Source organism: Coenobita brevimanus, chromosome 55 (genome assembly GCF_032717465.1).
Source record: "Coenobita brevimanus isolate Jiangsu-jjx chromosome 55, ASM3271746v2, whole genome shotgun sequence".
Classification (NCBI taxonomy): Eukaryota; Metazoa; Arthropoda; class Malacostraca; order Decapoda; family Coenobitidae; genus Coenobita; species Coenobita brevimanus.
The window spans coordinates 29728947-29739755 of record NC_137008.1 but is presented as its reverse complement, the minus strand read 5'-3'; the positions used below and the strand labels follow the sequence as shown (position 1 = coordinate 29739755).

Genomic DNA, 10809 nt, shown 5'->3' with positions numbered 1-10809 from the left:
TACGACTCGCCCACACACACCACCCCAGCACCTGCCTTGTGCACCACTGCAGCACCTGCCTCACGCACCACCCCAGCACCAGCCTCATGCACCAACTCAGCACCTGCCTCATGCACCAGCCCAGCACCTGCCTTCACACACCAACAAAGCACCTGATTTCACACACATTTTATCACCTGTTCTTACACACCAACCCATCACCTGTCCTCAAACCCCACCTCAACACTTATTTTCACTCACCACCCGGCATTCTTTCTTATACAGGCCTACAAGATTTCCTTTCACCTCTCTCTCTCTCTCTCTCCCTCTCTTAATACCAACTGCACTTCATCTTATCCAAAATATCCTAACCAGACCATTTTTCTAAAATCTAGGAGAGGGATGTCACAACTCCCTAATCTCTCCCTGGAATGGAATGGAATGGAATATGAATTTTAGGCCAAAGGCCAAGCACTGGAACCTGCAAGGTCATTCAGCGCGCTGATGAGTGAGATATGAAAGACGATAGTTTAAAAGAATGAGTATAAAAATATAGAAAACTACTACACAATAATCATGCAGCTAAAAATTGTAGGTAAAATGAAAACAGATGTAGACAGAAAGCCCTAAAACATAACAATGACAACACTAATCACAACTTGCAGTGTAGCCCTGTCCCCTTTAAAAATGCCATAAGGCTAGAAACATTTGCTTATTACCTAAAATAACTGATAGGGATCCCTTAATTGTAAAAAATTTCACCCGAGAGCGGGCATAGGTCGACAGTCCAATAAGATATGCCTGCAAGTTATTGTGACATGACAGATGTCACACTGAGGTGGGACCCCTCGGTCCAAAAGGAACCCATGAATCAAACACATATGGCCAAATCGCAGCCTAGTCGACCTCATCTCAAAACCTCAACAAGCCTGAGAAGAGGATGACAAGGCATAGACCGAAGGCCGGATCTCTTTATACTTCGAGTTATTGGCCAGGGAGGGGGAAGTCCATCTCGTCTGCCACTCAGACCATACAAAGTTACTGATAACGGTCTTCAAATCAGAATAGGGAACCTTATTATACCCAACAGAAGGAAGAGAACATGCCGCTTTTGCTTCCTTATCAGCAAACTCGTTCCAGCAGAGATTAACATGTGACAGTATCCAGCAGAACAAAACAAATTTATACTTTGCAGCCAGTCGCAAAAGCCAAGACTGAATCTTCCTTATTATAGGGTGGAATGTGTTAAACTGCTTAATGGCGGTCAAGCTTCCATAGGAGTCTGAATATATTGAAAACGTCTTCCCCGGCATTGAGTAAGCCTCTTCAAGAGCCTTCTCAGTAGCAGTTAGTTCAGCAGTGAGAACAGAGGCATTGTTTGAAAGCCATCCAAGATGTACACCCCCTTTATGAACAACAGCACAGCCTACACCAAGGGGTGACTTTGAGCCATCAGTATACAACTTTACTGAATCTCTGTGGAGAAGGTCATGGCACAAAAATTTCAATTTAGTTTCTTCATCCGAAGAGGTTTTCCTACAGATGGTTTTGGGACACACATTAGGTTCCGGAATGAGCCAAGAAGGGAGACTGCTGTAGCTTACTGGTTCAATTTTTTGTTCCCTGAGCAATGTGTCACCCACATGTGCCATGCGAATCTGGAATGGTATAGAGGCTCTTGGACCACAGAACTTAGACGAGTCACACTGCAACAGAACATCAACACAAGGATTGGTGTAACAATTGCTCTTAATTCGCGCACTGTAGCGAAGCCCTAACTCATGCCTAAATAAGTCCAGAGGAAGCTGGTCTGTATCTACATATAAACTCTCCACAGGGGAAGTGCTGAAGGTGCCCGAGCACAGTCGTAGACCCGTATTGTGGAGCACATCAAGCTCATAAAGTTTAGTCTTACATGCAAAGGAATAATTTTGGCAAGCATAGTCAATCTGTGACCGGCACAAAGAGTTATAAAACCTGAGAAGGGAGTTCCTATCAGCATCCCTATCAAAACCAGAGACCACCCTAAGGATATTCAATGATTTCTTGACTTTAAGCTTCAGATAATCAATGTGCTGTGACCAAGAGAGACATGAGTCAAAGATCATGCCCAGAAACTTAACCTCCGTCTCAAAAGGGATGACGTCATCATTTAACTTTAGTTGTGGGACAATCTCCTGGCGTGTGCTTCTAGTGAAGTGGATTGCAACAGTCTTGGAAGCTGAAAAGCAAAAACCATTATCATCAGCCCAACGACAAATAGTATTAATGGACTTTTGCAGGTGATGACTAATCTCGACTGCGTCGTGGCCAGACACACAAATTGCCAAATCATCAGCATACAGGGAGCCCAACATGGGGCGGGATATCTGATCGAGAACACCATTGATAGCCACAGTGAAACATGTGACACTAAGAATGCTGCCTTGGGGAACACCCTCTTGCCTATAAGGGCTGGATACAACATTTCCGACACGAACCTTAATGTAAAGTTCCGACAAGAAGCAGCGGATAAAACAAAACATATTTCCCTCTATGCCATATCGAGACAGCTGAAGATGAATACTAGTGTGCTCGGTTGTGTCGTACACCTTCTCAAGGTCAAAAATCACCCCAATAGTCATTGCTGGATTTTATTTGAGAGGATCAGGAGGGGGTCTAGTGTCGAATGGTTCTTCTGAAACCCAAACTGGTAAGGAGAAAGCAGCTTTTTGGATTCTAAGTACCACACTAACTTTGCATTAAGTAGCTTTTCCATCATCTTACAAACATAGCTGGTCAGTGCTATAGGCCTATAGCTGGTAGCCAAAAGGGGATTTTTGTTTGGCTTACAGATGGAAATAATGAGGGAAACTTTCCAACTGGCAGGAAAAATGCCCGTTTCCCAAATTTCGTTAATGATGTTTAGGAGGAACTTCTTAACAAAAGGCAAATTTGTGAGCATTGAATAGAGGATGTTGTCCTCACCTGGAGATGTAGGGGTAATCGAAGACAAACGTCGTCCAGTTCTCGTAGAGTGAATGGAGCATAATAGGCAGCATTGCAAGAAGATGGAGAAGGTAGAGGCATGTTAGGAATACCATTCCCTGATATTAGAGAAGACTTGGAGACATCAACAAAATGCATCCCTAAGGTCTCCACAACCTCAGCAGGATCAGTGAGGAGGTCGCCACCTATTTTTAATATCGGGTTGGGAGATGGGATAAATTTGCCTGAAAGCTTTCTAATTTTCCTCCATATAACCCTAGAGGGAGTCTTGGAATTAATGCCGTCGATGTAAGATATCCAGGAGTCCCACTTGGCCTTTTGAAAGTAGCAACGCTGCTTTGCCATGGCACTTTGGTAAATTTGGCGCCTGGCAGCTGAGCCACTGGTCTTGTAACACCTATAACATTTCCTCGTAATTTTCCTTAGTATGGCACAGGTTTTATTCCACCAAGGGACCGCAGGTCGACGCAGTTTACCTTTCGACATAGGGATGGCCACACGGGCACCGCCCATAATCGCAGCAACAAAATAATCATAGTCCTCCAAGTGACTAGAAAAGGACTCGAAAGGACTAGCCAGAAGTATACCGTTTTTATAATTCAACCAATCAGCCTCCCGCTCTCTCTACCTAGGAGAGGAATGAGCAGGGACATTTTTCACACACTTTAAATGGATTGGGTAATGATCGCTTCCATTCAGAAAAGGATTTACTGACCAATGAAAATCCATAAGGATGCAGGGAGAACACAAGCTCAAGTCAATAGCGGAGGAAGCTCCACTACAGACACTGTGGTAAGTCATATTGCTATCATTGTAAATTGAGATATTATATGATTGGAGTATGTCATCTATAATCCTCCCACCAGAATCCAAAATTGTACCACCCCATAATGGATTATAGGCATTAAAGTCCCCAAGAAGGAGAAAGGCAGCAGGAAGCTGATGGATTAAGTCCTCAATGTCCTGCTCACTGAAACCACCACCAGGTGGAAGATACAAGGAGCATACCGTGAGCGAATATTCCAATACAACCATAGTGGCAACAGGTTGGAGAGTCATCTGCAATTGAACAGAAGAGTGCTGCAAGGACCTGTGAACAATTATTGCTGCACCCCCATTCGCCCGATTTCCTGGAGGAGGGAGAGACCCGTGAAAGACATAATTCAATCCAGGATTGTATACCTCAGATCCTAATATGGTCTCCTGGAGACAAACAATACCTGGATCAAAGTCATGCATCAGAACTTTTAGTTGCTCAGACCTAGAGAGGAGATCCTTACAATTCCATTGCAGGATGTCAGAATGGAACATTACCTGCTAATGTCAGAAGCCCCAACCTTTCCGTTACGTGGTTGGGAAGATGAAGTCACACGTTTGGTATCAGGGTGCAATGACAGACGACAGCTCCACACGGACTTGTCAACATCGGATTGGGTGACTGGAAACTTAGAAGTTTCAGACAAAACAGACACAGGAGGGGATGGACAACCGCATCAGATGCTACAGGGGTATCAGAGACAGAAGGTAAAGGAGAGACATCCATCGAACGCTCGTCAGGTGAGCAGTCCTTATCAAGATTTGAGAACTTATTGGATAGTATACATAGGGGAAGAAGAGTTCCCGGATCTCTTAGAGCGGGGAGGACAAGTAGTCATTGTCAGCCTTTGCATTCATTGTACGAGAGTGCTCCTTCACAGATGGAGCAACCGCACTCTGCTTTCTGATTGCCTTTGAAGGACGAGGTGACAACGACATTGCTCGAGAGTGCTCCCCCACTGAGGGAGCAACTGCACTCTGCTTACTGATGGCCTTTGAAGTACAGGGAGACAACGAGATTGCTCGAGAGTGGTCCCACACAGAGTGAGCAACCACACTCTGCTAACTGATGACCTTTGAAGTAAGAGGTAACAATGACTGGGCAGAGGACGACCGAGAAAAGGAGGGACCCTTACCAGAGACAACACCAGTACCACGAAGGGCCTGGGATGAATGCAAATCTGAAGAAGTTGAAAGACCAACAGAAGAATTGTCACCAGAAGCTGGAAGAGGCTTAGTGGGTGACTGAGGGACATTCTGCTCAGTGCTGCTAGTAGTAGTGTGAGGAAGTTGAGGGGACTGTCCATCAGAACAATGGGATCGAAACCCTTGGATAGTACTTGAAAATTTGGAGCTAGGGTGTTTGTGGGCCGTCAACAGCCGATGCCGAGCACTTCCAAAGCTAATATGCTCATTATCTGCGAGCGCAATGATTTCCCGCTCGAACTGGTACTGCAGGCACGTTTTTGAATTCGAAGAGTGATCACCACCACAATGCTTGCAGAACATAGAGTTAGAGCATGATTCAGGGTCATGACTGGCAGAATAAATGAAGCATAACTTCTGACTTTTGCAGGAGTCCTTCACATGACCATATTCGAAACAGTTATAGCACTGTGTTGGCCTATGGCGAAACTTCTTGATATGAAATCTCAGATGTCTGATTCTGATGTAGTCCGGCAGATGAGGTGATGAAAATGTCAGACAGATAGCGGAATTTGCACCTTTCAGCTTCTTTACCTCAATAGCATTCGCAGGACAACGACGCAGTATCTCTTCATCCTTAACCCGCCCCGTCCCGACCACTTTCTCACCACTGGTACCCCCCAATCCCGACCATTTTTGGACCCAAATTTTTTTTGCTAAAACTTTTGCTTTTGGTCAGAAACAATGGTCAGTCACGAAGAAATTGTTCCCCGGGGTCCGTAATTGCCCTAAACAGGTATGCCTTGGTCACACCTGGCACCGTGTTCTCTGTAGGTGGTCTGAGCCTCTAACGTTTTCTATGGTATTATAAGTTTGGGAAACCAATGAAAGTAAGTAGATATGTATTTATTACAAACATATAAACATATGATAAAAGAGTAAATTGGATTTTATACAAAAATAGAGCTGAAATAAGCATTGTACCATCGTGCGAAACGAGCAAAATCGGGCAGACTGGTCACGATGAATCGCTAACATTCCTGAATCATGATACATATCATATTTTCTACTTACATAATACATCTACAATAACATTATACCATTTTACATTTTATTGAACTGTTTTTACGTATTCACAGGCTTTCGATAACATTTAGCGTAATGTTAGCGCATATTTACGTAGTGAGTGAACTCGCTGTGACTGTTGTTTCAACTTGTATTGTGTTTTTTCTACTTACATAATACTTTCCTAATAACATTATACACTTTTCAACTTTAGAGAACTGTTTTGAGATAGTTTCAGGCCTTACGTAAATATTTAGCGTAATAATAGCGCATAATAACACACACAGTGAAGTCGCTATGACTACTATTTCAACTTACAACTTATTTTTGCACTTATATAATAATTCTCCACTAACATTGCACATGTTTACACTTGATATAATTGATATCACATAATTTCAGACCTTACGATTCTACTGAGCGTCATATTATGGCGTACTTACACAGTGAGTGTTATCGCGATATCATTTGTTTCATCTTACACTAGTATTCAACTTATAAATTACCTTACTACTAACATTACAACCTTTTCCACTTTATATAATTCCTATCACATACTTACTGACCAGAATGTTCTACTGAGCGTAATGTTTTCGCAGATTTACACAGTGGGTGTACTCGTGACATCAATTATTACAACTTACACTATTTTTCAACTTATACGTTTTATTCATGCTAACATTACACCCGTTTCCACTTTATATTCTTGCTATCACATATTTAATGACCAGAGTGTTATACTGAGCGTCATATTTTCGCAGATTTATACAGTGGGTGTAGTTTTCATATCACTTCGTTCAACTTACACTATTTCTCAACTTATACATTACTTTCCTGCAAGCATTACACCCGTTTCAAGTTTGTATAAGACTTAGCACATACTGACTGGCCTTACCATTATACTGAGCGTCATATCGCCATCCCACACAGTTTCAGTAGTGTAGGAAGTTATGGTACTCTCTGAAACATGGCTGAAGGCACAACGCAACATTGATGGTGGTGGGGGAAGTGGAGAGCGGCGCCTTTCATCACTTGCACTTCTCTTCCCTCTCCCTTTTCCTTTACCCTTTCCCTTCCCTTTCCTTCCTTTCCCCACATCCTGGGGCTGTGTGGAGGAAGTTTGGGAATATTGTATGGTGAAAGACGTGCTGGGGAGTGGCTCCACCTCCTCTCCCCTAGGCCTACGTGCACCACGTGCTCGTGCTGCCTCCCTCACACCACTTTCCCTTTCACCCCGCACTCCCACCACACCACTTTCGCCTTCCCCAGACAAAACACTAGGCCATACTTTATTTGCCTTGTCGCCCCACCTTCTGATCCTCGGGGTGAGATTTTTTCCTTCCTCAACCACGAGGCAACATCACGTCCTAAGCCGCCGTCATCATCATCGTCCTCATCCTCGCCCTCATCAGAATCTCTCTCTAGGGGATGGAGAGAGGTCCATGCAGGTGTTTTGGGTGCAGGCTGGCCTTCCCTTGCCTTACGATACGTGACATACCGCTTTTTCCGGGGCGAAGGGACCTCCTCATCACTGCTTGTTATTTCCTCCTCAGGCTGCACATAATCTCAATCCACCACATCATCATCAAGTGGAGAATCACTATCTCCAGTGAAGGCATCCAGGGCGGATTGTATTTCGTCGTCTGAGAGACCTTTACGCACCATGTCTGACCTGGGTCACTGCTAACAGGTGAGTGACCGAGACAAGTGCGAGCGCAGGTCACGCGGGGTCTGGGACGCTGCCCACCTGGCGGCAGGTAGGGGAGGCTTGGGTAGGTGGGCGAATCGAAAATCTCGCGCGAATTTTGAAAATTGTGGAAATTATGAACCTTGCAATTGCAGGACGTTGAAGTACGTCAACGGGATTGGCAGTGACAAAATGTGAGGACGTGGAAGTATGTCAACGGGACGCCGCGGGGTAAGGTCACAAAGATCACTGTTGTAAATGACTCCTTTAACAGTGTTGAAGGTTTTATGTGGGAAGACAGACTGAAGAACCGAGTCAGGAGATGGTCTAAATTTAGACAAAAGGACGGCCTGTGTGTCATTCCCCACTTTAACTAACAAATTCCTTTCATACCTCTTCAAATTCCCCTCAGGGATATTACCTATTTTCCTCTTGAAGCATTCAGATCCTTTAATAAAATTGTTGTGTCCATCCTTATATGTGGCGACATGCCAGTATGGCCTAGGAATGTCTCTAGGAATGTTAGGAATGCCGTCATCATCCTCAAAAGGCTTAGGTATGAAATCAAGGTCATCGTCAGACAGATTTGCAACACTGAAAAGTTTAGCCTTGCATCTAAGTAATGCAGTACCTTCACCTAAAGCTCGAAGAGCAGCCAATGCAGATGCCCTCTCACAGAAGGTAACATAAGTGTCAAATGAAGATCCATCCTGACACAAAATCAACTTTAACCTGTTCATGACACCAAAAGGCCTCATGGCAGCATAAAGAGTATCGTATGCAATCGTTTCCCGGATTCCAGCACAAAAAAGTACCCTTAAATGCCGGTTTTCACCGGTAGTGGACTCAAAGGTCTGGCCGTCCTCCACACGAGCACCGAATTCGGGGGGAGTGGATTCCATGAATAAAGAAAAAACTTCATTCCCCCACCCCTCCACCCACCATGGAGCCCAACAAGAGGAGGTCAGATGCCAGGGAAAAGACCACTGGCGACCCCAGAGGTAGTGGGAGAGTATACGCAGGTAACCACTGGGGGACCCGGATGAGGGTGACCCCAGGACGATAGGAGCCACCAGGCCCCCTAGTGCCCACTGGACCCTAGCCAATGCATGACCAGCCGATTGACCTGGTCGGGCCCAACCAGGCCGCCCGTCTAGCCAGAATAAGGAACCAAGGAGGTGTATTGCTAGCTGCAGGTCGCATCATGCAGCATCACTTAACCCCTAGGACTCCCATCTCCCAGCATTACGGGACGTCACACACGGAAAACACGTGGGAAGGCAACAGTCCTGCCCTAGATGGCAAGTGGGCAGGGAATAACATCACCAGCAGGCCTCCTCCACCAATGATGTAGGGGGTGCTTGGTCCACGAGACCGACAAATGCCGAACCCTACAAAGGTAGGCATGCCTCCAAAGTAGGTGGCACTGCCAGCCACACTTCTAGCCCCGCCACCACGTCAAGGTGACCCCCCTCAGCGGGGAATCTCTCCCTGGCCCCGTCTTACCTGGGGTGGGATTCAAAACAGTGCTGCCAGCTTCTCGGCACTGCACCACAATACACTACGTAGATAGTGTTTTTAAGGAATATTATCCATCATTTTCAAATCATGTTTTTTGTAGGCGATTATATAATGGTGTAAAATTCTTAATGAGTGAGAGCTGCATTTGGAAACTCCCTGACCTGTTGTTTCCAGATGATACTGAATTGTCAGCGAAGACAAAAGAAAACAGCAAGGCTTGGTGAATGAATGTGGGAGAGTAGGTAAATCGCGGAATCTAAAGATAAATGTAGGGAAGCGTAAAGTTGTGGTCTTCGAAAGAAGTGCAGCCACTGAATGCACTGTGTGGTTGGATGGTGGGGAAATGAAAATGTGAGTAGCCTACATTTTAGTACTGGAGTAGTGTGATTAAGACGGAAGTTTGGAGGATAAAGTGCTTGAAAGGGTACAGCTGGGAAGAAAGGTTGCTGGTTCACTGGAAACAGTGATAAGAAATAGGGAAGTGAGCATGGAAATTTATAAAGTCGCTTCACGACAGTATTGTGATTCCCACTCTTACATATGGAGGCAAAGTTTGGACCTTGTTGGAAGGACACAAGTCATGAGTGACAGCAGCAGAAATGAGTTATGTGGAGTTACATGGAACATTAGACTGACAAATGAGGAGGTGAAGGAGCTTTGTGGTGTGGAGGTGGGTGTGATAGAAGGCGTTATGAGAAATACCCCGAGGTGGTTTGGGCATGTGGATGGGATGAAGAATGAGACTAACTGGAAGAGTGTAAGTGAGCGAGGAGAGGAAGCTGAGGATATGAAGGGATTGTGTAGAGAGATATATGAGAGAGAGGTGTGTGAGCTTGGAGTAGGACAGCTAAATAGCACGGGACAGGGCGCCATGGAGGCGGTTTGCTTGTGGGCACCCATTTCAGGAATAATGCGACAGGCAGTAGACAGAGAGGAAATTCCTGTTATACCATTTTATACACCTTTTTACGCTCCTAGTGCAAAAGAAATCAACTTCCCATCAGCAAGTTATACAAAGCCTGGTACTGTTTTGGTTAAATATCACCAACAACGACGTTGCCTTGTGGGCAAAATTTCGAACTCCAGGTAATGGCATGTAATGACATCAAGAGAGTTGGCTTCCGAGCTAACTAGCATTTCGGAAGGCATTTATTACTATTTTCTGGTTATATCATACCTTCTCTTCTTGTTCGGTGAAGGTGAGTCGAGCAAAGAGGGGAAATGTGTACAGCAGCAACAATTATGAAGATGAAACCACGCACGCAAAATCAGTCTTACCAAACTGATTCTTAATAGTGTAAACCATTCTTTGAGATTAAGACTAGAAACCAATAATATTCCTTATATATATTTTATCGAAAGCTGCATATTTCCTTTTGGGTTAGAATATTAGCAAACAATATATATATATATATATATATATATATATATATATATATATATATATATATATATATATATATATATATATATATATATAAGAATTCACTTAACCTACAATCCGTGTTCCTTTTTGTAAATACGCTCTGTCACCGTGCAGATCCGAAAAACTAACTGAAAATCTCACTTGTAAGGTACTTATCATTCGGTCGTCATTGAAATCTTAC

General features: G+C 44.3%; 1 protein-coding gene across 1 annotated transcript; it reads right to left on the bottom strand.

Annotated features, from left to right (window-relative positions):
* Positions 1-899: 899 nt before the first annotated feature.
* On the bottom strand, positions 900-2603 carry LOC145401286 (uncharacterized). The gene has a single exon (XM_080273614.1). The coding sequence runs from the start codon at positions 2601-2603 to the stop codon at positions 900-902; it is 1704 nt and encodes a 567-aa protein (XP_080129740.1).
* Between the last annotated feature and the right edge of the window lie 8206 nt (positions 2604-10809).